The 27,197-nt window shown below is 34.6% G+C and overlaps 4 protein-coding genes across 5 annotated transcripts; 2 read left to right on the top strand and 2 right to left on the bottom strand.

The window, feature by feature from the left end:
- The first annotated feature begins 1,788 nt into the window (after nt 1–1,788).
- On the top strand, nt 1,789–7,901 carry LOC145629267 (proton pump-interactor 1-like). The gene is made up of 8 exons (XM_081681814.1): nt 1,789–1,945; nt 2,714–3,077; nt 4,231–4,416; nt 4,499–4,678; nt 4,761–4,955; nt 6,006–6,107; nt 6,193–6,708; nt 7,255–7,901. The coding sequence occupies exons 2-8, from the start codon at nt 2,724–2,726 to the stop codon at nt 7,576–7,578; spliced, it is 1,857 nt and encodes a 618-aa protein (XP_081537940.1). The 5' UTR covers nt 1,789–1,945; nt 2,714–2,723; the 3' UTR covers nt 7,579–7,901.
- A 4,134-nt stretch (nt 7,902–12,035) lies between these two features.
- Nucleotides 12,036–19,688, top strand: LOC145629265 (uncharacterized). 2 transcript variants are annotated; one of them, XM_081681812.1, is made up of 11 exons: nt 12,036–12,295; nt 13,616–13,719; nt 13,808–13,939; nt 14,027–14,100; nt 14,205–14,310; nt 14,894–14,962; nt 15,144–15,208; nt 15,297–15,395; nt 16,321–16,420; nt 16,511–16,604; nt 19,249–19,688. In XM_081681812.1, exons 1-10 carry the CDS (start codon nt 12,133–12,135, stop codon nt 16,571–16,573), a joined length of 975 nt encoding a protein of 324 aa, XP_081537938.1. In that variant the 5' UTR covers nt 12,036–12,132; the 3' UTR covers nt 16,574–16,604; nt 19,249–19,688. The 2 variants fall into 2 exon arrangements, with proteins under 2 accessions (XP_081537938.1, XP_081537937.1); XM_081681811.1 differs by having other exon boundaries at nt 19,220–19,688.
- On the bottom strand, nt 16,679–19,337 carry LOC145629266 (germin-like protein 5-1). The gene is made up of 2 exons (XM_081681813.1): nt 19,226–19,337; nt 16,679–18,512 (listed from the first exon to the last, which is right to left on the bottom strand). The coding sequence occupies exons 1-2, from the start codon at nt 19,335–19,337 to the stop codon at nt 17,965–17,967; spliced, it is 660 nt and encodes a 219-aa protein (XP_081537939.1). The 3' UTR covers nt 16,679–17,964.
- Nucleotides 19,689–22,141: 2,453 nt separating the features above from the next.
- LOC145628083 (uncharacterized) lies at nt 22,142–23,326 on the bottom strand. Its single transcript, XM_081680409.1, has one exon. It carries the CDS (start codon nt 23,324–23,326, stop codon nt 22,142–22,144), a length of 1,185 nt encoding a protein of 394 aa, XP_081536535.1.
- Between the last annotated feature and the right edge of the window lie 3,871 nt (nt 23,327–27,197).

Genomic DNA, 27,197 nt, shown 5'->3' with positions numbered 1-27,197 from the left:
TGACCCTCTTTTGCACCAAAAAAAAAAAAAACAAAGCTTATCTTTTGCAATAAATGTATCCACACAGAAAACGATTTTCACAAGGAAAAAAAAAAAGTAACTACTCGTATTATAAAGTTAAAATGTTTTTCAAAAATTAAAATTTATTTTTAATTTGACCTTTAAGTCACCATCACTCATCATAATGTGATTTCCTTGTAAACGTTGTCAGCAAATGTGGAAACGTTTCCAAATTATACCAAAACAAAATCGATGTTATCGAAGATTTTAGTAAACCCACCAAATCACATAAAACTTTGTTTACTAAAATCTTCCATTTTTATTGATTCTCGCTTTATTGTCCATAAAAGACGATTTATTTGCCCCTAATATTTATACTCGTACAGTCGTACTAGACTAAGAAGAGTTCATAAAGTAATCATATGATAAACTTGTTACTTGACCATACAAGCTAGTGCACATTTTTTGTGTGGCTGATCGCGCTCGCACACCGTGTGGTTGGCCGACACACACTAAAATACTAATTGTAATACCTAATTAATTGGGTAACCTCTGATCAAATAACCCGTGACCGAGTAATCCTTGACTGACCAAATACCCTCTAAATAAGTAACCCCAGCTACACTCTTTACTATTTATGGAGCAATAAACACATGTTATGTATTGTGGAGTAAAAACATTTTAAAGAACAATAAACACATAGATTAATCAAAAATTTCAATACACTGAATATTAAGATTTGTAGTATTAATTCAGCCAAGTATATACTTGTATATAATACACATACTAAGGTAAAGTCTTGATTATATACTACCTAATTACGTTAGGTAAACCAAGGTCAAAGTTCGACCCAATTAGTTTTTCCTATGGATACATGATACGGAGTACATCAATTTAGGATAACTTTTATCCATAAAGTTTAAATAATTTTATTTATATCCGAATAACTTATATAGAATGGATAACTTTCATTCATTATAGGATAACTTTTATCATTTTAAGGTACAATATTTATTTTATTATACATCCGATTTTTGTAAATGTTTTTATAGGTTAGGAAGAAGCTAAGGAGCTAACTGGACTGAAAAGGTCAACCCAGCTCGAGATAGCAACGGTACATAGTAATTAAATGCGAGTAAAAAGGTTTTCACAGAGACTAGTACATCCGAGTATATAATGAAAATCACATAATTATACAAGTCGATAGATAAAAACTGTAAATTTATACAAGTCGTTAGAGGAGAAAATTTACAGAGTAACTAACGGCCTGTTCTAATTTATTGAGCAGCTAAGCTGAGCTGAACTGAACTAAATTGATTGGAGTTGAACTGAACTGAATTGTTTACGAAAGAAGGAAATCAGGAACTGAACTGAAATTAAGTTGAAGAGAATAGACCTTAAATACAGATATAAAAGTTTACCTATACAGATTCGTACATCCGAGTGTAAAATAAAAACTAATAACTCGTCTTGTGTGTGGCCAGTTATAAAAGAACAAAGTAACACATATAAAACTGATCAAGTAACCCCTGTAATACAAACTGAGTAACCCTTATAACACTAACCGGGTAACCCTATAATATTGACGAAGTAACCTCTTAAACACTGATCGGATAACTCCTATTACACTGACGAAATAACCCCATCACAGGATTTGGCGAACCACATATAAGATTTTCAGAAATAAAAATCGTAAAGTCATACAAGTCGTTAGAGGAAAAATTTTACACTTTTTTTTAAGGAAAAAAAAGGAGAAAATTACTTAAAGTGAAATAATCTTCTCCATCACCAATCTTCTCCATATAGGAGAACACACCCTATAAATCATACTTTGGTCTTGTCTCCCTTTCTCTATCTCTCTTTCTCTCTCTTCTTTCTATCTCTAATAGGCTTGAGATCTGTTAACTCTTTTACGACTCTTCTTCACTTCAGATTTCCTCTTTCGGTAATTATCCCTCTTTTTTTTTTTAACTAATTTCATTTCTTGTTTGATCCAATTTATTCGATCTGTCATCGATCGCCTTTTTTTAATTTTGTTTTTTGGATTTTTGTTTGATTTTTGGGTTTACTGTTATATTTCTTTGATGCATGCATGTTTATTCATTGGTTCTTGATTCTTTGTTCATTTCTTGGTGTAATTTGAATTGGGTGTTGTTGATTTTTGATTTTAGATCAATTTTTTATAGCTTAATTATTCATGTTTATTGTTCATCTCTTGGTGTAATTTGAATTGGGTGCTGTTGATTTTTGATTTTAGATCAATTTTTCAGAGCTTAATTATTCATGTTTGATTGATTTGATTTTATTTCATTTTTTGAGATCTGTTAAAGTTATGATCTTTGGTATGTTAATCTCTGATATGTGTATGTTAAGTGTCCGAATTGGCTATTTGTGTTAAATCCCCTGATTTTGGGAAGGGTTGAACGGTTTGTATCCATATCGGAGTGTTGAGGGTCTAACACGGGTATTTGAGATGAAATAAAGAGTGTTAGTAACATAATTGGTATTACTGTAAAATTTGGGCTGTAGAAGTTTTAGTTCTATTAAATTAATTTGAATTTGGGAGAATTGTGATGGGGTTTATGAATTTGACTTTTCTTGTTAATTATTGTATTAATTTTATATTAATTAGTGTAATTGTGAGCAATATAATTGGTTTAGAATTAGAAGAGATTGATTTTATGGTGGTATTAAGAATCTGTTATTGGTGTAGGAAATAAGAAATGGGTGTAGAAGTTGCAGGATCTGAGTTACCAAAGGTGAATGATGAAGTGAAAGGTAAATTGTTTGACAAGGAAAATGGGAAAATTGATTTTTCTGAGGTGATCACGTTTGGTTCACACGGTGTCGATGAAGTACAATCCACTGGAGAGGCAAACGAAGTCTCAAATGCCGGCTTTCCCAAGGACGCAGTTGATGAATGGCCTCAGGAGAGGCAAACCCATTGCTTTTATTTTCCCAAGCATCGGCTCTATGAAGACCCAAAAGTGAAGGCTGAATTGGAGCAGATTGAGAAAGAAATTCGGAAGAAAAACGAAAGACTCAATCAGTTATTTGAAGATTTGAAAGTTAAAAATGTCAGTAAGAAGCTATTTTGTTATTTTCTTCTTTTTTGAAGCTCTATAGTTTAAATGGTTGATTTTCCATGCTGCAATTGTCATAAACAAATGAATGCAATTTGGTTTATCCTGTGAAATATCTTATTAACTCAGTAAGATCTTCCCTTGGAACTATGTGGTTTCCCTGACCGTATAAGAAATCAAACAAACAATATTCCGTTGGAACTCTGGATCATTGCTTTGGGGATGACTTAAATTCTTAGAAGTATTTTGTCCGAGTTCATTTTCTGATTATTTGTTAACTTTTGAGCATTGTGAAATCATGTGTATCTGAATAATATACTATATTAATGCCACTACTATGTATTGTGATGTTTCCTTTAATGCTATATGCTGTACCTTGTTTCCAATAAGGTCAATGAGCGCAAAAGCTATATCAATACCATTAGTTCCTATATAAAGTGTTACTACGTTGCTTCTAACATTGTCTGTTATCTTTATTTCAAGCTACTGGATGCTATCTCTTTCTCATTACTATAGTATTTGACTATTTGGTATTTCTGTGTCAAATATCATGTCCTCTGAGCTTTGTGCTTGTCTTCATCTGATCTCTTTCACGTCTGTTAACTTTCTCAATGCATTAGCTGAAAAGGCTTACTAATCGTTACTGTTGTTAGTGCATAATATGAGTGCATGAACATTTGTATTGATAATTGTTCACAAATATCTTGGGTGTACTTACGTGTATAAGTTATAGTTCTAAGGCTTTGCTTGGAAATTGTTTATACTAAGTCTCTGTGTTTGTACCTTTGTTCGGTGTATCCCTCTTATTCTATTTCGCGTGAACTATGATACATTCATACTGCTTCATTTCAACCTTATTGTCCACTGCTAATTTAGATATCTTTTTATAACTTAAGATGTGAACCCTGTATATCAGATGGAAATTGATGAACAATTTGAGTATTGCTCATTCTTGTCCTTGGGTCAACAGTCAACCCATATACCAGATTCATAGTTCCATGTCTTTCTCAGCTTTTCACTGGACTTTTAGCAAAGAGTGAAATATTTTAGAAATTGCAAGATCTGGGTTGCTATTTTGCAAAAGATAGTTATCTTTATCAATTTTTATGGTGATTTTGAGGATTTGCACTTAATTACTGTTTTGCAGGTTGAGAAATCTGAGCTGTATGATGAGTTGAATGCTTTTAAGGATGAGGGGTCACAATATCGGGCATTTATAAATGAAAAAAGAGAGGAAATGAAGCCCTTGCAGAGCGCTTTGGGCTCCTTACGTGGTAGTGGTGGAGAGAAGGGATATGGCATATGTTCGTCTGAGGAGGAGCTTAATCAGCGTGTGAGTCAAAGTAACAAATTCTTGGAAGGCAGCTGTAATATAATAGCTGATATGTATTTGACCTTGGTATAAATGTATGCAGATTCGAAGTTTTGAGTATCGGATGCAACATGAAACTATGTCATTGAAAGAGGAGAAACAACTTATGAAGGAAATCAAAGAATTGGAGGCAACAAGACCGAAGGTTATTGCCAATAGTGCTATGAGGGCAAAGATTCAGGAATCCATGGGGCAAAAAGAAGCACTCCAGGACCAGGTCAAGGTATATTACTTGATCAGATATCATCAAACCCTTTCCGTATCTATGATTTTCTACTTTAATTTTTTGGTAAAATTTTCTACAGCTTTTAGGTACTGATCTGGATGGAGTACGGAAGCAGCAGGCAGAAATAAAAGCGAAAAAGGATCGTTTAAGTCCACAACTGAGTACAGTAAAGAAGCAGATCGAGGCCATAAAAGCTGAGCTGGATAAAGTTAAGGATCAGAAAAATAAAGCCCTCTTAACTGTGAAGGAAATAAAGGCTTCACAAAACGAAGCGGTATGTTCTCGTCTTCTTTGATATATGATTTCATGAATTCCTGCTTGTCAATGTTCTGGGTTGTCATCACATTTTACTTTAAGCTATGCAGTCTTCTTGTCAATTGTATTTTTTCATTGAATTTCATTTTTCCACATGCGATCAGCTAGAATGTGGCAGTTGATTTGGTGGTGTAGTAGGTTCAGGATACCAACACCTTTTTCAATTACTAACATTTTTTGCTTTGTCAAAATGGGAGTAATCTTATTGTTTTGATGAGCCGCTGTCATGTATCACTTGGTATCAGTCTCTACGCTGTTTTTTCATGTTTGCATTGTGATAAAGGAATTTGAAGTGCTGGTCCTTATTCATTTACCTGAATAAGCTTTCTTGCAATGAGTTCTTTTGACTTTACTTTTTTGAAAAATTGAAGTTGTTTCCAGCTCTTCTTTCCTACTTGAATGCTTTCTAGTTTGAAATGCATTGAAACTAAATAATCGACCCTAAATTTAATTCCTCAACGGCTCTTGTTTGGAGAAGAAGTAATGCATTAATTCTCACCTAGAATGGTAGCTGACTTAACTTGCAGATTGAAGATTTCGTTCAAGCCACCCTCCCTGAAAAATTAGGTGGCGTGAGGCACTGGTAGCTCATCAGGTGGCTTGCCTGAATGTTGAATCTTTCTCTGTGGCCAACTTGACTTTGCTGTCACCGCCCTCATTTCCTATCCTCTTGCCCGTCTCTGTTGAAGTGTGCCTAATAATTTCTTCAATTATCTCTGTTGAAGGAGTGTTTCTGTTGAAGGAGTGTCCTTATTCTTTTCTTTTCCTTTATTTTTGGGAAAAAAGGGGGGGGGGGGGGGGGGGGGGTGGGTACTTTAAAAGAAATTCATACCTGATGCTTAAACCATCAGGGTCTGCCTTAATATTGTGGCTATGCTGTGATCAATCATCAATTATTGTTGAGCTGATTGTGTTATATATGGGCATAATATGTGGATTTGTGGTTGAGCATTTTGCTGACAAGTAAATATCTCATTTTATTTTTTCTTTCCTTTGTTTTTTTCTCCAGAATCAAGATTTCTTTGATAACCGAAGAGTTATAAGCACAGCAAATGAAATTGCTATGAACAGGAGGGATGTGAAGGCCGTTGAGGAACTCTATAATACTGAGGTTTTTCTTGGACTTGTACTTCCCCTTAATATGAAGTGTTTCACATGGCATTCTAATGCAATCGTATTCATCTCCCATTTTCCAGGTTGAGAAATTTATGTCCCAATGGAACAGCAGCAAGACTTTTAGGGCTGATTATGAGAAAAAACTCTTGACATCACTGGACCGTCGACAGTTGAGCAGAGATGGGCGAATTAGGAATTTTGATGAGAAGCCACTGGTGAGGGCAGAGTCCCCAAAACCTTCTGAGACAGCTGTGGTGTCTAAACCCTCATCAAAGCCGCAGAAAGAAGTTCCAAAGGCTACTTTAAAAGAAGAAAAATTGCCCGAGGAGAAGGCTCAGAAGGATTTAAAAAAGGGAAGCAAAGATCTAAAAACTGCTTCAGAGCGAGCCCTGGAAGAAGATGTCTTTGTGGTAGAAAAACCGAAGAAGGATGTCTCAAATGTTACTGCAATTGATGCAGAGAAACTGAAGGAGATGAAGAAGGAAGAAGAGAAGGAAAAACAAAGACAAGCCTTTGAGAGAAAGAAGAAGATGCAAGACAAAGCTGCTGCTAAAGCAGCTCTTAGAATCCAGAAAGAAGCTGAAAAGAAGCAAAAGGTAAATTCTTGTTCCCTCAACTACCCCCGCTTCCCTCTTCTCCTACTCTTGCTCAATTCTGTTTCATTTTTTTTGATTTTGTAGTATTAATTTGATCATCTGTTCCATTGATTAAGAAACCATCTTGTTATGTCAATTTGAAGCTCTTCTATTCATGTCTCATTGTTTGACTAACTACCACTTACTAAGTACTTGTAATTCACTTTTTTATTTTTTTTTTTATTTTTTTATTTATTAAGTGTTTAGTCTCTTGTTAGAATATTCTAAATGTAAAGTTTTTGATTGTCAACTTTTTGAACAATTTATCGACAATTAAAGATGGAAATTATGCATTGGTAAGTGTAAAAGTAGAAATGTTGCATTTAGTAAAATACGGGATAATTAGTTTATTTATTTGTTGAACATGTGCTTTTGATAAAGTGGTTGGTTTTTTACTTGAAGAAAAAAAGGAGTGGCTGGTGTTACTGTGATGTGAAAGGGAAATAGAAAAAAGGTGCTTTTAAATTATTCCTTATGACCCTTTAATTATATCTAATCCCATTATAGGAGCGTGAAAAAAAATTGAGGAAGAAAGGAGCATCTACTGTTCAGCCAACCGATGAAGAAGAGGCAACTGAAAATCCCGAGACTGATGAAGCTGAGAAATCTGAGGATGTGGAAGCAGTCGTTGAAACTCCAGTCCCGTCTAAAGCTAAGTCTCAGCAGGAGAATGTTCTCAGGCACCGAAAACCTATAAGAACTCGAGGTACTCTCCCAAAGGCTATACTTAAAAAGAAAAAATCAGACAAGTATTGGCTTTGGGGCTCTGTTGCTGCTGCTGCTGTTGTGACGATTCTGTTGCTTGTTCTTGGTTACAAGTACCTTCTCTAAATCAAAGTTTAGCGGTCTTGAGAGGTAAAAAGACAGATGCTTGGCCGCCCTAATGTATGTTGTTTAAGCTGGGGTAGTGTAGAGTAGTAGGAAATGCTGATTCTATGTTTTTTACATCTCAATGTGGAGATGGACTATCAATCCATAAGGAGTTTTCTGTAGCTCAGGCAGGCAGTTCGCAGTTTTTACAGGAACGAGACTAGATACTTTTTTAGCTTCTTTTCTCTGTATTCTCAAGTTTTGCTTCTTTTTTTACCCTTTGAACCTAAGACTTTTGGAACTAAAGTTCTGGACAACCCTATAATATATCTATAGTCAGATAATTCTCGATGTTTTCTAGATGATTCCCGATGTTTTCTAGATGATTCCCGATGTTTTTCTCATATTTCGTAGTTGAATTGCCATATTGGCTGATTTTCTAGGGCTATAACACATTGGAAGATCTTGTTCCCTTGAATCTGACAAGTGCTTTTGGATTCAGGGTTATACTACAATGATTCAGTGCTACACACTTATACTATCGAACAAAGGTCTCATATCTCGTTTGGATAAGTTTTTGAAGAGTAAGTTTTTGAACAGGGTGAATAATAAAAAGTGGGGTTTTTACTAGATTTATACTAAATGTGATTTTGAAAGTTACATATCATTCCTTTGGGTGCAACCGTGCAATAAGTGCACAAACAAGTTTTCATCTTCCCTTGTTCCTCCACCAATTGTGGAAAAAAAAAAACACCATCAAGACGAGGAAATCTAAGTTCATCTGCAAAGATTTAAACGTTTATCAAGTGGCATGTAATAAAAAGCCTTAGGGAATCGCCAAGTTTATGTAGGAGATGAACCGGGGTTTGCTCCATCAAGACAACCTTATATCCTCCATCCCTATTTTCACTCCTCCCCTCTTCCATTTAACTCCGACTTCCAAACCACTCCTACACTTACTCTCTTAACAGCAATCACCGCCACAACTAGCACAACTGTATCGTACACCACTCATCAATTCTTATGATTCCCCAATAGAAACCCACCTCTCAACATAGCATATGAATTGAAAGTAGACAAGTACTATTAAAAATGGCAAAACGTACCGTTGTGTAAAAAACAAAAGGCATAAGATTAATCCAAATGAATATGAATTACGAGTATATTATACACTAAGATTAAAAATATTAGAATAGTTAATTACATGCATTAGCTAATGAAGTCATAGTATAACTGTGTAATGTGATCTACAAGTGTGTGGCGAAATGCCTTACTAGTCGCCTTCGTCAGGTGTTGCCTAGTTTGGTAGCAAATTATCAGAATGCTTTTGTTCCAGGACGACTTCTCTCAGATAATGCCCTGATGCTCATGAAGTTCTTTCATTTATGAATAAGTCTAAAGCAAAAAAGAGATTTTTCGCAACTATTAAGTTAGATATGAACAAAGCCTATGACAGAGTGAATTGGGATTTTCTGTTTCGTCTGCTCCAAGCTTATGGTTTCCCTCCTTACTGGATCCACATTATTCGTCAATGTGTTTCGACGGTCTCCTATTAGGTTCTAGTTAACGGTAATCCTCTTCCGGCGTTTCGCCCTCTTTGTGGTCTTCGACAAGGCGATCCTTTGTCTTCTTATTTGTTTGTTCTCTGTATGGAAGTCTTGTCTGCTATGGTTCGGAAAGCTGAAAGTGACTCTCTTCTCAAGGGTATTTGCATTTCGCGTGGTGCTCCGGCGATTTCTCACCTGTTCTTCGCTGATGATTCTTTGTTATTTTTACAAGTTACTCCTGACGCTTGTGAGAATCTTACGGCTCTATTATCAGAGTTTTGCTCATTATCAGGGCAGGTGATTAATCTTCAGAAGTCGTTTGTTAAGTTTAGTCCTAATACTCCGACGGACTATCGTGATTTCCTTGCCCGAAGCTTGAAGCTCCAGTGTAAACCTACTTTAGGTTCATACTTAGGTTTACCAGTGGAGTTAGGCCGCAACAAAGTTGCGGATTTCAGTTTCCTTATTGATAAGGTGGTTCAACGTCTGTCAGCCTTTGCCTCTCTGGGGCTTTCTTCAGCAGCGAAGTTGGTTATCATAAACTCAGTTCTGGTATCTTCGTTTAACAATATCATCTCTGTTTTTGAAGTGCCTTCATCTATTTGTTCCAAGGTAGATAGTCTTTTGGCTCGCTTCTGGTGGAAATCAGATCCTCATTCCCGGGGATTAGCCTTAAGATCTAATACCCTTTTTCATCTTCCGAAAGGCCTGGGAGGATTAGGTATTCGTCAGCTAAATTCGTTCAACTCGGTTCTGTTGGCCCGTCAGTGTTGGCGCATTCACCATCACCCTCAGCTTCTTGTTTCAAGGCTTCTTTCGGCTAGGTATCCTTCTCTTCATCTCTTACAGACTCGAAGGATTCCTAGTTCTTCATGGGGGTGTCAAGGTCTTTTGCAGGGTTTGTCGGTCTTAGATGACGGTGCAGCTTGGAAGGTTGGTTCGGGCTCTCAGGTTAGAATTGTTCAGGACTGTTGGGTTCCTGGAGACCCAATCTCGTTTCGTGATAATAGTGAGGCGCCTCTTCCGTATCATGTTTCTTCTATCATTAATCCGCGTTCTTACGCGTGGGATACTTCTATGGTTCATCAGCTGTTTGATTCTTCGATAGCCGGTCGTATTTTGGCTTTAGAGCGCCCGAGTAGACTGATGGATGACTTCGTTTATTGGAAATACTCAAAGGACGGAGAATTCTCTACAAAGTCAGCCTACGCCATGATGCTTAGTCGTCTTGACTACTTTCATGGTGTTTCTTCCTTCCCTTCTTCGTGGTGGAAGGTGTTCTGGGGTTTGCCGCTTTTACCAAAGTTGCAATGTTTTTGTTGGAAGCTTCTTCACAATGCTTTGCCTCTCAATGGTATTTTGCAACAGCGGGGGATTCCAGTGGATTCTACTTGTGTTCTCTGTATGGGACATCAAGAGTCTATTGAACATCTCTTTCGGGATTGTCCTTTTGTTTCAGACGTTTGGATGACTGCTCCACAATTTTCATCTCTTACTGTTCGTAGGGACATCCGTTTCTCCGCATGGTTTGTGGAGTTGGTTTTGGAGCTACTTCGGAATAAGTCTTGGGAACTACTGGTCAGCTTGGTCTCATTCCAATGGGCTGTCTGGATTGCTCGTAATCACAAGGTTTTTCGCCAAGCTGTCATTTCTCCTAGTTTTGTTCTTAATTTTATGCAGGACTGGGTCTCTCGAAGTTCTGCGGCTGAGGATTTTAAGACTTCTATGCGTCCTTCCAGAGTCGGCTCTTATGCTACACAGCAGCATGCTACCTTGTCCTGTTATCTTCAGGGTTCTTCAAGCTCCACTGAGGATATTTGCCTAGTGGTCGATGGTGCTTATAATTCCCATGATCATTCTGCGGGAGCTGGTTGGATTTTTAGACATTCACATTCTGACATGGTGCTTGGTGGAGGGTCCAGAGCCTTCATTTCTTCGTCTGCCTTTCAGTCAGAGTTACAGGCTTGTTTCTAGGCTCTCAAGGCAGCCGATCGTCGTGGGTACAGGTGTTTGTTGCTCTATACAGACTGTTTAGCCTTGTTAAATTTCCTGAGGAGCAAGGATTGTCAGGATATCCAATGCTTATGGATGCTTCAAGATGTTAAGGATATCATTACTCGGTTTTCCTCTTGTACTATCAAGAAGGTTCCTCGTCAGTGGGTGGCTCCAGCTCATTGGTTGGCAGCTCAAGCTCGTCAGCGTCGTGTGTTGATATGGTCCTTCTAGTTTTTTTATTAGTTGTTTTCTTTCTTAGCTCGTCTTGTCAAAAAAAAAAAAAAAAAAAAGCTAATGAAGTCATGTATTTTTTTTTTTAATAAAAAGGTACTCATTAAACATAATTTTTTAAAACAATCTGATATGGATCACATTTGAATTTTTTTTTTCCAAGTGTTTTATGCGGGGCTATTTCTGGGTGTTTAGGTTCTAATTTTCTCTCAATTATTGTTGTGAGGAATCGAACACGTGGTCCTCCACTCCTCCCTAGCAATTGCAGTCCCAATCACCACTTCTATACTTTAGTATTTAAAAACAAAAACCATCATCCCTATAATGCCACATGTACATTTCATTTTTTTCTCTACAATGCCACATGTCACTTCATTTAATCTTTCTTTTTTTAATCCCTTTTTCATATGAAAAAAAAAAAAAAAAACTTTAATTCAATACATGTATAAATTATTTAATGTTGTTTGGTTCACTTTCCTCCAGATTAATTTCAATTACAATTGCATTCAATTTTTACCTCTTCTTCTCCTTTATAAACTATTCATTTGACAATATAAATGTATTAAAAAATAATTATTTATATATTATACCTATAAATAAACCGTGCATTGCACGGGCCAGAAGGCTAGTTGTTAATAATACATGTTACATTTCACTTTGTTAATTATTTTTTGATAAAGAAAATACGAAACATTATGGTTCGTTTATCTCATTGAAAGGGAAGGAGAAAGCTCAGAATTTGCAAAACTCTAACAAACTGTATCTTTGTGACTCAATCTATCCATCTAAATTAAACAAAACAATGAGTGTACTTTCTCGAGTTCAATCCATGGCTTCCACTATTCTCATCACTCCAAAAGGAGGATTATTATCAAACGCAGTTCATCTTCCTTATCGCAACAATCTCTTTCTTCACTCCCCAACTTTCCGTTCATTTTCTCTCTCCTCATCTCCAATTTCTCCAGGTAATCAATTTTTTTTTTTGATTTAGCAATATGGGTTCTTCAAATTATCTTGATTAGTATGAAATCTTCGCACCCAGAAGTTGCAGGTTCAAAAAAAGAAAAAAAAAATTGTTTTTTTTTTTTTTTTTTTTTTTTTTTTTGTGGGATTTATCTTTAGCTTATGTTTTGTTTAATAGGATTGGATGATACTGTCCCATTTGTGAAAAAAATGGGAATTTGTTGTTTTCACCCTATTTCTGAGTATTTTTTTGTGGGGTTTTGATATTGTACTTAAGGTGTTTGATGAAATGCCAATGTGGGTTACTAAAATTTCTAGCAGTAATGCATGCTAATTTAATGTAGACTATGTGTAGCTACTAGCTTGAATACTGAATTTGTTTTCATTGTATGAGCATATGAATATGATTACTTGATGTTTATGGTAAAGATTGGAAGTGTTTTTAAGTTAGTGTCTTTGATAAGGAATTAGGAGAAAATTTTCAGCTTTTGAATGATGGACTTTGGAGATCATGGGTACCTTTACTTTGTTGGAGTTGTTATTGTTGGTTGTGGAAAGCTCGAAGCCTAATTCTTGGTTTAGTATCCTGGAGGCTGGAGCGTTAGAGATATCGTGGTATGAGAATGTGAAGAGATAGCAGTCATAGCACTGAGTAGAGGATATTGTGAGAAAGATTGTACAGTGTAAGATAGCTGCAGAAAAACTTTGGTTGTTTGACTTTTATAGTTATTCAGAGGTTGTGGAAGATTCAAATTTATACTACGTAATATGTTTAGTATAATGGGTAAAATTAGGTTGTATTAGTCTTTCAAACTACCTCCATACAGGCAACACTGCAATGGTAAGGCCGCACATGTATGTTTCTTCGCAGAGCTGGTTAGATCCTCATCAAATGATGACGTTTCTGAGTTTGGAAACTTTGGACCTCAAAAATGGATGTGGGTGGGACAAAGGAAATTAGGGAGAAAAGGACTAGGAAGGAAGTTGAGGGAAAAGGAGAGAGTTGGGGTAGGGATAACTATTTAGTAGGATGGGTAAGCTTATACTATTCTTCCTCTTATGCGGTGTGGTTATACGAGTCTCAGACCTGTTTTGCCAACAAGTGAGCAACTAATCGACTACACAAAGTTCGTTTCTGTGTGCATGTTTCTGATTTTTGAAATCTCTGCTTTTGACCTTTGAGTAATATGTTTTTTGTATATTAGGCTTTTGCAAATTCATGGTGGTCGTTAACCTCTAGAAAATCCACTAGAACTGAAAACTTATTTTGGACTTAAGTCTGCATATATTTCAATTTAACAGTCTATGGGCCAAATATGCAGAGGTATGCCAAGTAACTCAAGCTACAAAGAATGAAGTGGATGTATTACTTAAAGGAGTTAGTGACAGAAACCTTGTTGAACAGATAAAGCATATTATTGATATGGTACTTGCATTTCCTTCTCTCATCTTATAAACTGGTGTCATGGTTGTAGCTATTGTACTTGTCTAATAGGATATTCTTTGGTTTTAAGGCAAACCGGGCATCATTGAGAAGAGAAGTCCTGCATACAGATTTTCTTACCCCACCTGTATTAAATGAGGCTATGGTGGCCTTAAACAAGTTAGCTGATGTGAATGCTATTCCTAATGGTGGATATTTGGAGGTCAAAAATTTATTCTGAAGCTAGTTGTCTAATTCTTGGACTTTTTAAAATCTTCCTACTTAGTTTGAGTTTCTCAAAATTATGTAGGCAGAGAGGTGTCGACTTTCAGTGGGACACCCAGAAGTTCTTAGATCTGTTTCTGATACCGTCGCAGCATTGAGGTGGCCATTTCTCTTATGTTCTAACTTCTTTTGCTAGCTATGTGTTTAAGCATAATTATTGAATATGTATATTGCTTAATGATTAAATTGATTACTGTCTCTAGCATTACAGGGAACTTTGGATATCAACCACCTACCCATGGGGACTTCCTTGGCTCAATTCTAGGCACAGGGATTGCCAGAGAAAAGCTTGGAGATATTCTCCTTCAGGCATGTTATGTAGTCCATTTGACTTTTATTTTGAACTTTCTTTTGATAATTGCTCAATTATAGAAAGATGTAGGTATGGTAAATTTGAGCAAGTCAAGCTTATCATGTTTTCATGGTTCAATGCCTCTCTCTCTCTCCCTTCCTTTTTCTTGCAGCTAGATTGAGGACTACTTATATGATTCAGCTGAGTTTAGACCTCTGATTAATCTTGAGTAGGAGTGTAGAGAGTATGTTATAGAACTAAATGAAGCAGCACTGATTAATCCAAATTAATTTGGTGATGCCCTCTCCTCCTGATAGTGATTCATAATATTACTCCAACTAACTCCCTTAAATATCTCCTCAAGATACGACTATAAGTATATTTCACTATCAATTATGCCCTTTTGAAAATACCAGTTGCTCATACTTGAGGATGAACATTAAACAAGCAAGCTGGTTTCTCGAAAGGATGCCCTGGGTTTGAGAGGGGGATTCTTAAAAAAATGAAAAAGAAATCGCAAAAATTTATTACGTGTATTGTTTAGCCTAGATATATGATTATGAGTAAATATATCTTGATTATATATTTTTGGATTTACAGGGAGGAAAAGGGGCTCAAGTTCTTATTGTTCCTGAGCTTGTTGACTATATGATGTCATTATTAGACAAGGTAGATAACTCTCTGTTGGATCCCGTTTTTGCACTTGAGCTTAACAGAGTGTTTCAGTTGTTCCATTTGTAGCTTTATACTATTGTAGTATTGAAGCTTTAAGATGAATAGTGAGCATGTTTAAGTATCACTAAATAAAATATTACCAAAATCTTTTTTGTGAGCAGCTTTTCTGTGGCAGGTTGGTAAGGTTCCTGTCTCTTGTACATTGATACCATTGGAAGAACTCGAATATGAACCACCAAGGTAGTGGTTGTTGTTGGTTACTTGGTTAGTATACTTTCACGAATTTTAGGGAGTCTACACCATAAGAATCATTGTTTGTTCAATGCAGGATCAAGACACTGAAGACAGTAGAGTCGTCGTTGAGAGTTGATGCTATAGCTAGTGCTGGATTTAAAATTTCACGCTCAAAGTTTGCTGATTTGATAAGGTAGATTCGAGCTTTACCTTTCATTTCTCATTCATTAGATTTTGTTTTTCATAATGGTGGTAGACTAGTGTTTAAATATGGATATTCTTTTATCTGCCTGCTCCTTCTTTAGTTTGTTGGGAATCCCAGACTGCATTTACCTTGTTTTTTATTTGTAGATGTGTGGTATATGAGAAGGTGTCTCACCATTCAATCTACAAATTGTAGGCTATTAGCCATTATTTCTGGCTGTGAATTGTCATTTTCGTGGATGCATTTTGTTCATTTTCTTCTTATTCTTATAGTCATAGATTGGTATTGGTATGATCCATTACAGTTAGATCTTATGGCCTTTGCAATATAGCATATGACACTGAACATTATTAGTAGAAACAATTGCAAATGAAGAATATATATATTCTATTTGCTGCTACTTCATGAAATTTACCTTTGGTTGTTTCATGTAGTTATGATCAATGTTGGACGAGTGTTGCCAACTGCAAAAGTGGATTTGCTTTCAACTTTTGGTCGCATATATCTTCATTTGTGTTTAGGGATTAGTCTTCCAACATACACTACTTTAGCATAGCTTTTGGTGTAACAACTTACTCCCATTGTTATATGCCCACATTTGACTGAGTTTTTTTTCAGGGGATTGAGTCAAAATTCCCTAATTAATTTTCACTACTTAAAGTCTTACATTTCCATCATGCCATTGTAGATCTTCTTTGAATGTCTTAACTAATGTTTCATTAAAGATAATAAGGTGTATTAGCAAGGTTCAGATTCCAATATGCTAAATCTAGAAAGTGATAGATTACTATGTTGAGACAACCCATAGGGGCATAGGTCTGTTATTTGGGAAGGAGGGAAGAGTTAATATGCTAAATGTATGACATATGAGCCAGAAATAGAATTTAATGCACTATATTGATCATTTTTATAGCAAAGGAGATGTCCGCATTAACTGGAGTACTGTGACGAAAAACGGAGCTACACTTAAGACTGGTGACATCGTCTCAGTCAGTGGCAGTGGGAGATTGAAGGTTTGTTTTTGTGCTAGAATTCCAGTTTTTTTGTTCCACTTATCATTTTGTCAATTTTTATTATTACTATTATTATTGATCACTTTGCAGATCGGCGAGATAGTTACAACAAAGAAGGGAAAATATGCAGTTGAACTTATACGATATCTGTAGTGAGCTGACTGATATATGACCATATTCAAAGGTACTATAAATTGTTACACAACTATTTCGAATACTTCGTATGTTGTTCAGCTGGGTTTACTTTTTTTTCAAATCAATCTGGTCTATTTGTTAAGTCTGTGGTGAACTCTAGTGTACTTAACTTCTTTTAGTAATTTGCCAATGCTTTCATATTCATCATCATACATAAAGTCATCAACTTATACAATTAGTGGTTCTTCTTTCTCCTTGTCTTTGAATATGCCAAAAATAAATATTATACAATATATTTACATACAGTAATTAAAGAGAGGTTCAATGTTTGAACTAGGGGCAAAGCCATACCTTATTGTCAAGGGGGACCAACAATTATGGCAAGCGGCTTGGGCTTAGGGGGGCAGAGCAATAGAAAACCATTTAATGGGAAACTCTAGCCTTGTTTTGGTGTTGGGGGGGGGGGGGGAGTGATGGCATGTTTTGGCCTCATCTTTGCATTGCCAGTGCTTCAAAACAACCCCTTTTGAACAGTCCCTTTTTGGGTGTATTATTGAGGAGGAGAGAGGGGCTGGGGTTGGATCAGATAATTATTTGCTTATTCATTTGCTTGTAACTGTTAACAAGCTAAAGTCGGCTTTTGAACAACTTTTAGAGGCATAGTGTAATCAAAGGTTACTTGTATGGAGATTCCAATAATAGTTCTACTACTTGGAACCAAGAATAAAACTAAGTCAACTAATAATCGTAGTAAATTTTCAATTAGTTTGGATCACAACTCTGATGTTACTATGCATTCTTGTCACATTTATGACTTCTTCATAGTTAAACCCTTAATACTCTCAGACAGTATACTTTCTTGAACAAGAAGAATAATTTAAGGAGCTGCAGGAGGATCACACACTACAAAATGTAGGAAATAGCCATTATTAACAGTGGTCGCTAAGTTAGTAGACTGGTGTCCAAATTTGTTTTGTAACCAAATCATAATGGTTGCTAAACACATTGTTGTCTTTCTTTCTTTCTTTTTTTTTTTTTTTTTTTTTTTTTTCTTTTCTATTTTATATATGTTTTTTATTTATTTTGGAAAAGACAGTCCCAGAAATTGGGAAAATCTTTGTGACCATTTAGGTTTTAGTAGGAGGATGCACAAGACACAACATGCTTTGAATTCCAATAAATTTCAAATCAAACTTATGGCAAATAATAAGTCGGTATTAATGATACAGATCAACTTACATTAATATTAATACACACTAGTAAAGAATGATACTTTCAACATGGAAAAAAAAATCAATAATGAAAAACATATTAATCCAATTGATCATGAACAATCCTTATTGCTAATAACTTAATGTTACAAACTAACATCTGAATTAAGATTTATGTTATATTACCATGGAAAAAGCCTACATTTTAGGAGTAAGGCCAGCCCTAATCTTCTCAACACTGTGTTGGTCAATGTTAAAAGCCTTAGCTAGCACATCATTAGGCACAGGCGGGTCGGAAGTAAATAGAGCAGCTGCAAACTGTTGAGTGCCAGGGAGTTGGCTGTTGAAGGCAGCTAAAACAGCAGCTGGGTGTTTGGACATGTTTTTCTGGAAGTGAACCAAACCTCTAGGGAAAACAAATACTTCACCAGCCTTAACAACCTTGGAAATGAGCTTGTTGCTGGTGGTTATGAAGCCAACATATAGTTCACCTTCGAGGACAAAGAGCATCTCAGTGGCACGGGGGTGAATGTGAGGTGGGTTTAGACCGTAGGGAGCAAAGTCGGCACGAGCCATGGAGATTCCCAATGTATTGAGACCTGGAATGTCTTGGACATTCGCTGAGGTGACTTTTGAACCGAGAATAGTGTTTGTGATCTGGCCTGGTTGTGAAATCCCTTTAAAGAAGAAGTCTAGTGGGGATATTGTGCTAATATTTTTGCACGCGAACCCGTTCACAAGTATTCCTGAGACATTGATCATCTGACAGGTTAGATTTCGAATTTGTTGTCGAAAAAATTAAATAAAAACAATAAGGTGAAATCTGAAAAATAAGTAATTAGGCTAACAATATATGTGGACTAATGAATAAACAATACTCTAAGAATGTAGTAGTACCATCTAAAAATGTGCAAAACGGTGAAATTTTAGTTGTTTCCTTACAACTTTAGTATTAATGAGGGGCTGAAGGTGGATTATTTTTAAAGAAGGTTTGTTATACATTTGTTTACCAATGTCATACGATTTTAGGCTAACAATATATGTGGACTAATGAATAAACAATACTCTAAGAATGTAGTAGTACCATCTAAAAATGTGCAAAACGGTGAAATTTTAGTTGTTTCCTTACAACTTTAGTATTAATGAGGGGCTGAAGGTGGATTATTTTTAAAGAAGGTTTGTTATACATTTGTTTACCAATGTCATACGATTCACATTATTTAATGTTAGTCTAAGAGTTTTGCGTCAAGACTATAATTTATTTTCTTCTAAGATGAGACATTGTGTGACACCCATTGGGTCTTCTCTCTTGCCTTGAGGAAAGGAAAAATGCAGATTCGATCCGTTGACCTTGGAGATCAAGGGGGATGGCTTACTTCTGAGCTACCCCCCACAGTCTCACACCTCTTGTTTTTAGATCATACATGACTGAATTAGTTGTTTTGATGAGTAGATTTACCTGGTGTATGGTCTGCAACACAGACATCTTGAAGCATGTCAGGATCATTGGCAAAGGCCCCAGTAGCAATTGCCGCTAGTAGTACCATCAGGACCGCCATAGCTCCCGCCATTTCAAATGAGAAATTCAAGAGGAAAGAACCACGGTTGCAATTAGCTTGGACAAGACTATAATTATACTCAAGTCTCTAGGATTGATAACAGATTCATTGGCATCATGTTATATAATACGTAATCTGTAGATGATGCTAAGGCATCAAATATAATTTAATAGTAATAGGCTAGCAATTTGGCTGGTAACATGCCCTTTCTCAGGCTTGACCATTTCAATTGAATGTGTAATACTCCTTCCGTTTCTTTTTGTTCTTTCTATTTAGAATCTTTTTGAGTAACAGAAAAAAGTCACAGTCGGAAAAATAATAGAGACAATAGCGAGTAATAAAATTCAATGTTTCATTAAAGAATTACTCTCTTCCTCTGATCCCAAATCTGTTAACTTCTCTATTTGTGAGTTGGCATAGCTACTTGCATTTTAAAATCTACTACAATATATCAATAATGCAAACGGTACTTGCTATGAAGAAACACAAAATGATTATAGGATAATAATGGCATGCTCAAGGCTGTCACATTTTTTGGTTCGAAACATTCTCTTAGTCTTGACCATTTCAATTAATCTATGATAATTATACAATCTTAGTTTTTTTTTTTCCCTAATCATTTTCTTGAAAGAATGCTTATAGTTTGGACTTATTTTCAGTTCAGCTCCTAATTTCGTTCGCTTATAAAATATTCAGTTCAGCTCAGTTTATGAGAACATGCCCTTAATCTTGGATGATAGTTTATATTATGCTCGAATGCAGCCAACTTTCTTATTTTTTAACATTTTGAAGAACACTACATCATATAATAGAGCGATTTCCCTAAAAATTGCTTAATGGTAAATTTATTCCCTATGTGCATCGGTTTCAAAACTTATTCCCACAATTTTGTCCACGTAGGATTTGTATTTTTTTTTTTTTTTTTGTTTCAACATAGAACCGCCAACCGTTGGCGGTTTTAATGTATAGAACCGCTATCACCGTTAGCGGTTCTATGTTTAACTAGAAAAAAAATACAAAGCTCCAACCAATCCTACGTGGACAACATTGTGGGAATAACGTTTTAAACCGATGCATATAGGGAATAAATTTATGTTTGAACAATTTTTAGGGATATCGTTTGCATATAATAACCTTGTAATTTCTCCTAGGTTTTGTTTTGTTCACTATATTTCCTCTAATTTAGAAATTAATAAGTTCATACTTCATATATGATTATTAAGGGCTAATTAAATTCAACTAATAAACCAAATAAATTCAGAAAAGTTTAGGTTAGTTTAGTATAGACAATTTTTCTTAATAATAAGTTTAAGTAAAAATCGGGTAAATAGGACAAATTTTTAATTACTTTCTCTCGTTCATGATTGTAACAACATGCCCCAACTACAATGATAAAAATAAGTGTTTTTTTGCACCCCCAATCATTTATCTTGACGCTTTACCCTGTATATGAGCACATTTTTTTGTGCTTCACATACATAGAAAAAAAAAGTGTGTAAAAAACACTCCAACATTATTCTTTTCCTGATTTCATCTATCTTTATGTCTTGGGTTTTTCTACTTCAATTAAGTTGTCATTAGTACAACAGACAGCATAAGACCAATCTTTTACACATATTTCAGAAAGACAAAACCGTTTCCTTAGACCTTAAGCCGCAACACTTTTTTCTTTTTTTTTTTTTTTTTTTTTTTTGCACAAAAAAGGTTTCCTGACATGCCTTTTTTTAACTTAGCAGATGTTCAGACATAAACTTAGCTTTTCTTAATTATGTTTATTTTCATAAATTAAGTGCTAATTATACTATTATGTTGTCCTGCAATCACTATCAATGTGTGTGGTAACCATATCTTTGCTCTCACCGATTTTTTTTTCTTTTGCCATAAAGAACATTGCTTTGACATTTGACTCTTTCTGTGGACTGTGACAAAACATCATACAGTACATGCTTTCGCGTTTATTCATTAACAAACTGTTGTATGAATTTAATAGTCACGTATACTGAGTCTTATTGTTTGATGTTCGGAAATAACTATCAATATTCCTGAATTTGTGATGCTTTGTTATCGATTTTACAACAACGATAATATATCGAGTGATGGAGAGAGTATGAAAATGATCCAATCACTACATGATTTTGAGTAAATTATGTTTATACTTAATGTGACTATTAAATTTCCGGATGAGTTTGCTTAAATTTTTTAAATGTCCTATTAAATATTCCTCTTAAGGTCAATAGATATAATTATATCATCACTTTAATAGAATCCATCAACCACAAATGTATGATGCAAAATGCAATGATTTCTCATGTTTGACATGATACATGAGCAAAAAGAGAACAACCAAACCAAACAAAATATTGACACATCCTAACTAGTAAGCCCACTACTTTTTTGCAAATTATTTCTAGCATGCTAGTAGCAAAAGTTTGACCAAATTAAGTGTTATTTTCAGTTGTGCAACACAATAATCACTTACAATTATACGAATGTACGAATATGTAATTGAAACCTCGCATCTATCAGATATTGTCTATATCATTATCCTTTGCGACGCTCTTGCCTTTCTATAGCATGAAGAAGATACAAAATGCGAGAAGAGAAGAGTCCTATTCACAAACTAGAAAGAAAAAGGAGGATTTAATAACACATATCCCCTTTGATTGTTGGTGTAAAATTAGCATTTTCTTCACCTAATATAAAGCAACAAGACCTCAAATTCTTCCAAATCAACTTAAAATAGGAACAAACCTAAAGAAAGATACAAAAACTAGGAATATAATTTAAGGATGTATTAAGAACAAGTTGATTATTTCTTATGAATTGAAAGGACCATGATCATCAAATTTGCCAGAATTATCAGTCTGATGCCTGAAAAACCATTTCCAAACTTTGTAGCTCTTTCTGCATTTCCTCAATTCTCTTTCACTAACACTACTAACTCTACATGACCCTCCACCATTTCTGAACATCTCATGCCCCAATCCATCACCACCACCGCCACCGCCTCGAAACCCGAACTCCTTAGTTGATAACCCAAGCCCACTCCTCCTCAAAGCAGCAAGATCAGGTGGCATTTTCGAGCTTTCCGATGACATATCATGCAGCTTCAAATCAATGAAAGCATGATCTTCACTATTAACAAACTCACTCTCTCTCAATGAGAAAATATTACTCTTGTTTGTACCAACAAAATTAGAAGCATCACAATAATCAAAGTTGCTAATTCTTGCTTCAGATTCACTAAAACAGCTTCTTTTAGCTGAATCTAGAACAAAATTTCCTGTACTTACACTTGAAGCTCTTGCAGCAGATGATGAAACTGCAAAACCTCCATTTTCTTGATCAGTATCATAGAATCCCCTGAAACTGCAAAGTGATCTTGATCTTGAAACCCCATTACACTCATAATTTTCTTCATTATTATGACTACTCTGATTATTGTTGTTGCTGATATTCTGAATGTTTTTATCTCTCTTTTTTCTGAACAATCTTCCAATCTTCCAAAACTTACCAGTTTCTGATCTTGACCCATGATTGTTATTATGATTATTATTGACAGCAGTAGTAGAAATGCTATTGCTTCTTCTAAAATGGGAGAAATCATCATTGTTATGAGCTGATCTTCGTTCAATCCTCGACCTCGAACTTGAGATCTCTTCACCATTCTTGTCATTCTCTAGTAAGAATGAGATTCTTCCGACATCGGCCGCGGTGGGGTTGGAGGAGGAGGAGGTGTCATAGCTATTGTAGAACTTATTATTAGTGTTAAAAGAGCAAGAACAATAAGAAGAAAGCCTCTGTTCACCACACTGAGGGCAGACTAACTGAGCAAGTCTATCAGTAAGACAGTAAGCACAAATCCCACCTGAAGAAGAAGCTGAATTTGGGTGTTTTTTGCAGGGAAATTCAGGGAAATAATTATCACCAACAAAATTATAATCTCCTCCATTATTAATATTATTATATGCTTCAACCTCTCTTTTTCCTCTGTCTCTCATGACTTTTGGGGGGTGAAATTCTTGTGATTTAACTTCTGGGGTTGTGAAATAATTGCAGAATTGAGGTATATAAGGAAGAAATTGAAGTGGGTTGATGAGTTTTTGGCAAATTTTTGAAAAAAAAGTAGGGAATTTGGGGGTGTATTTTGAGGTGGAAAAAGAAGGAAATATGAAAGTGATAGTAGAATGAAAGAATGAGCTTTAAGAGGGAAAAGTAAAGAGAGAGAATGGCGTTAGCTTTACGTTAAGTGAGAGTGATGAGGTCTGCAGGTATTATTGTTGTCATGGAAATTGAGTGAAGGAATGAAAGTATAATCAATTTCTATACTGCATGCTCTGCTATTATTTACCCTACTTAGTTGCCCCTCTTAAAAAGAAAATAGAAATTTACCCATGTTTGGGTGTGTAAGATAAAAAAAAATGACTTTTCTTTTCTAAATTTAGTTATCACATATGTTTGTTAGTAAGAGAAAATTTAGCACCAAGTTTTAAGACTTGGATTTGACATCATTTTTGGTGGTCTTCATTGAAAATGATGTCATCAAATTCTTGTTAAGTCTCACTAAAACTTACACAAATTTATCACTTTAACCCTAAGATTTAAATATTTAACATATATATGTAGAAAAGTGTAAAAAAATAAATAAATAAAAATAAAAGTGAAGTGGGTCCCAATCTCAAGTTTTAAGTTGAGTCTTGAAATTTCAAAACTCAACTTAAGACTTGCCAAAGATTTTTGAAGAAAAATGGGAAAAGTATTAAGCATAAATCTTAAGACTCAATTTGAAGATGTCACCCCATAAGACTTGGGGCTAAACTTGCTCTAAGAGCTTGTTTGACATCGTTTTTTGTTTTCAGTTTTCAGTTTTTTGAAAAACAAAAAACCAAAAACAGGAAACAAGAAAAAGATGTTTCCACTTTTCTGTTGTCAGTTTTCAAAATTATCATGATCTTAATAAATTTGACTAATTTTTTATTCATTATATTACATATATCATATGGTTTTGGAAAACAAAAAATAGAAAACTACAACGATACTAAACGAACCCTAAGATTTTCACTTTGCATTTAAAGAGCTACAAGTACGGGTGATGAAAATCGATGTCATGATATCTTAGAATCGGGAGGAAAGGTTTAACCACTAAGCGAGAAACATTATATTATGAAGTATGGTACATTGGTACTTCATTTGTCCCAAAATTGACATGTTTAACTTTTTTTAAACGGTTCACATATTAACTTTGATCATAGATTTTTCGTGATGTATCATATTTTATCTTGAGATATGTGGTTAAATAGATGATAATTTAAAGTCTCATAATATCAACTTTTTATATTATTTTATTAAAATTTAATTTTACACTCCTATATTTAAGGTTAAACTTTTGCACTGACACGTATATTAAGTTTGGTCGTGTAAATTACTCAATAACACAAGGAGTAAACTTTAAAGAATCTCCCTTTTGTATTTGGGTATACATAGACTCGAGTGTACTTAAAATTATACAAGAATATAAGTTAATCAAATGGATATATATGTTCTCATCCAAATGGTCAGATAAGTGACATAGGGTCTGTTCTCATACGTTAAAATTCAGTTCAACTCAATTTAGTTCGGTTCAGCTCCTAATTTCCTTCTCTTATAAAATATTCAGTTTTGTTCAGTTCAGCTCGGTTCAGTTCAGCTGAGTTTAGTCAATGAGAACAGACCCATAATAGCCTTTTTCATATACGAGTAATTTCAAGTGTACTCGAAAATAACTAAGAATATAAGAGTATAAGATTAAGTTGAGGTGGAGCGTGGATAAAAGAAAAAAAAAAAAAGGTATAATAGGGTATAGTAGTGATGTTGAGCAGCATGGACCATTGTCTCATGTAATGCCTTTTTGGCATTCTTTTTCCACGCACTCCTTTTAAGAACAATCAAAACTACGAGACTACGAGTAGTACCTGTGCTGTCCACTTTCTATATTTGTTTTACAAATAATAATAATAATGCACAATTTTTTTTAAAAAATTATGGCCTCTTCTACTCATATCATATGAGCTTTCCTTTTTTGTTCTTTTTCCTTCTTCTATGGTTTTCCTCTTTTTGCTTTATGGCAGAATCAAACCCTTTAACACATTCTATTCTATTCTTTTAGTGAAAACCAAGCTTAGGTTACTGGAACGTTTTTATTTCAGATATTATAAAAACTTGCCAGATGGTGGTTCGATTTGTCTATACGAGCACGTATATGTTTAGATCAACTGGTAAGGGAGTTGATCCGGTTTATCTAGAGGTGTCGAGTTTCAAATCTAAGAGTGCAGCAGAATTGATAGGGTTTGTATAGTATATCCCATGTTTAAGGTTTGTTTAGGTTTAAGAAATTTCCATAGTATTTTCAAAAAAAAAGAAGAGAAATTTCCATAGTAGCATAGGCATTACTGCTCACTTATCCTTCTGATGCAAATATTTCTAAAGTAGAAAATTTTATTTATTTTGTAATAAAAAAGATTACTATAGAATAACTGAATAATATATATATGGTGTTGTATTTAAAGTAGAATTTGTAAAATCAAGTGGTATTCAAATAATCAAATGTATTGTTAGAAAATGTATGCTCTTTTATTTTTATTTATTTTTATTTTTATTTTTATTTTTATTATTTATTTATTTATTATTAGCATAATCATAATCTAAGATGAGTTTTCTTAGACTTATGCAAAATAAATTTCATAAATGAAATCTTTGTATAGTATATATTTCAGTACAGTAATATTCATGGACTAATATGGTGTTATGTTATGGATTAATTAATTAATGGTGATCTTGCATAATTTTTGTGCTTGGAGCTTCATCAGATTGTATTGATAATCGTAAGTTTCTTGTTCATAAAATAAAATTGATTAAGTGGACCTAAAATTACATGATGAACAATTCTAGTTTAAGGTGTTGTTAAGCATGTTTGAACATAATTATATTATATGAATTATATAAGCTTAAGCTTCACAAGTGAACCCATAGCTTTGAAATTTGTCAAACTACAAATCCTAATTTCCAATCATGTACATATATATGAAATTGAGAGAACGTTTTGAGTGTAAAAAATAAAGTTAAGATCGCGTTTATGAGTTCGAGTTTGGATAGATTAATTCGATTAAGTAAGATTATTAACTTAAGATGAGAGCATGAGACTATTCAAGAGAAAAAGGTGTTACTTGATATCAATAAAGAATGTTTGGGTTAAAAGTGTGTGCATAGTTCTTACTACTTTATATGTTAATTGCTGTTGACAAAAATGATGATCTAAAAAGTCAAATTTATTGAAGTTGGTATGTATTTGAACAAAGAGATATGGTGATATGGATTGCATTGTTGGAGATGGATTGCATTGTTGGAGATGGAGTGCAATCTAGTGAAAAGATTAGGAGGAAGAATGATGATATAGAATTTGGACTTTTTTTTCTTAGGAACATTCAACAATAAGTGGATTTGTGGCTATGTATTACGGAGTACGGAGTAATATGTTGGTGCTTTTTGCATTGTTTATCTTATTTGGTTAGAAGTTCTTAAATATTGTCCTTTTCTTCTATTTAAAAAGGATGTGTATTGATTATCTATCATTTATTAACTAGTCTTACCCTAACTACAAGTATAATAAATTGAGAAGACTGTTATATCATCTTGCGTAAAAAGAACTAATTTTGGTTGAGTAAGAGGTGCTTAAGCTTATTACTATGCTCTATTATATTACTAATGTCTAATTACTAGCAAATCAAATACGGATTATTATGAAACAAGTCAATTTGACCAACCAACGAGTAACTTTTATTGTAAAGAAGAAGAAAAAAAAAAAGAGAAATTTCGCTGCCTTAGCTTCTAGTCTAG

This window comes from Chenopodium album, chromosome 4, assembly GCF_948465745.1.
Source record: "Chenopodium album chromosome 4, dcCheAlbu1.1, whole genome shotgun sequence".
In the NCBI taxonomy this organism is placed as follows: domain Eukaryota; kingdom Viridiplantae; phylum Streptophyta; class Magnoliopsida; order Caryophyllales; family Amaranthaceae; genus Chenopodium; species Chenopodium album.
The sequence above is the reverse complement of the archived record's forward strand: the minus strand, read 5'-3'. Positions and strand labels throughout refer to the sequence as shown.

What these genes read in the sequence shown, in the direction of transcription:
- LOC145629267 (XM_081681814.1), top strand. Translation starts at nt 2,724, where the DNA reads ATGGGTGTAGAAGTTGCAGGATCTGAGTTACCAAAGGTGAATGATGAA. An exon ending in AGGCTTCACAAAACGAAGCG is followed by an intron (nt 4,956 to 6,005) that starts GTATGTTCTCGT and finishes TTTTTTCTCCAG; the next exon opens with AATCAAGATTTCTTTGATAA. An exon ending in AGGAACTCTATAATACTGAG is followed by an intron (nt 6,108 to 6,192) that starts GTTTTTCTTGGA and finishes CCCATTTTCCAG; the next exon opens with GTTGAGAAATTTATGTCCCA.
- LOC145629265 (XM_081681812.1), top strand. Translation starts at nt 12,133, where the DNA reads ATGAGTGTACTTTCTCGAGTTCAATCCATGGCTTCCACTATTCTCATC. An exon ending in GATACCGTCGCAGCATTGAG is followed by an intron (nt 14,101 to 14,204) that starts GTGGCCATTTCT and finishes TACTGTCTCTAG; the next exon opens with CATTACAGGGAACTTTGGAT. An exon ending in TTGGAGATATTCTCCTTCAG is followed by an intron (nt 14,311 to 14,893) that starts GCATGTTATGTA and finishes TTGGATTTACAG; the next exon opens with GGAGGAAAAGGGGCTCAAGT.
- LOC145629266 (XM_081681813.1), bottom strand. Translation starts at nt 19,337, where the DNA reads ATGGCGGGAGCTATGGCGGTCCTGATGGTACTACTAGCGGCAATTGCT. An exon ending in TGTTGCAGACCATACACCAG is followed by an intron (nt 18,513 to 19,225) that starts GTAAATCTACTC and finishes TCAATGTCTCAG; the next exon opens with GAATACTTGTGAACGGGTTC.
- LOC145628083 (XM_081680409.1), bottom strand. Translation starts at nt 23,326, where the DNA reads ATGAGAGACAGAGGAAAAAGAGAGGTTGAAGCATATAATAATATTAAT.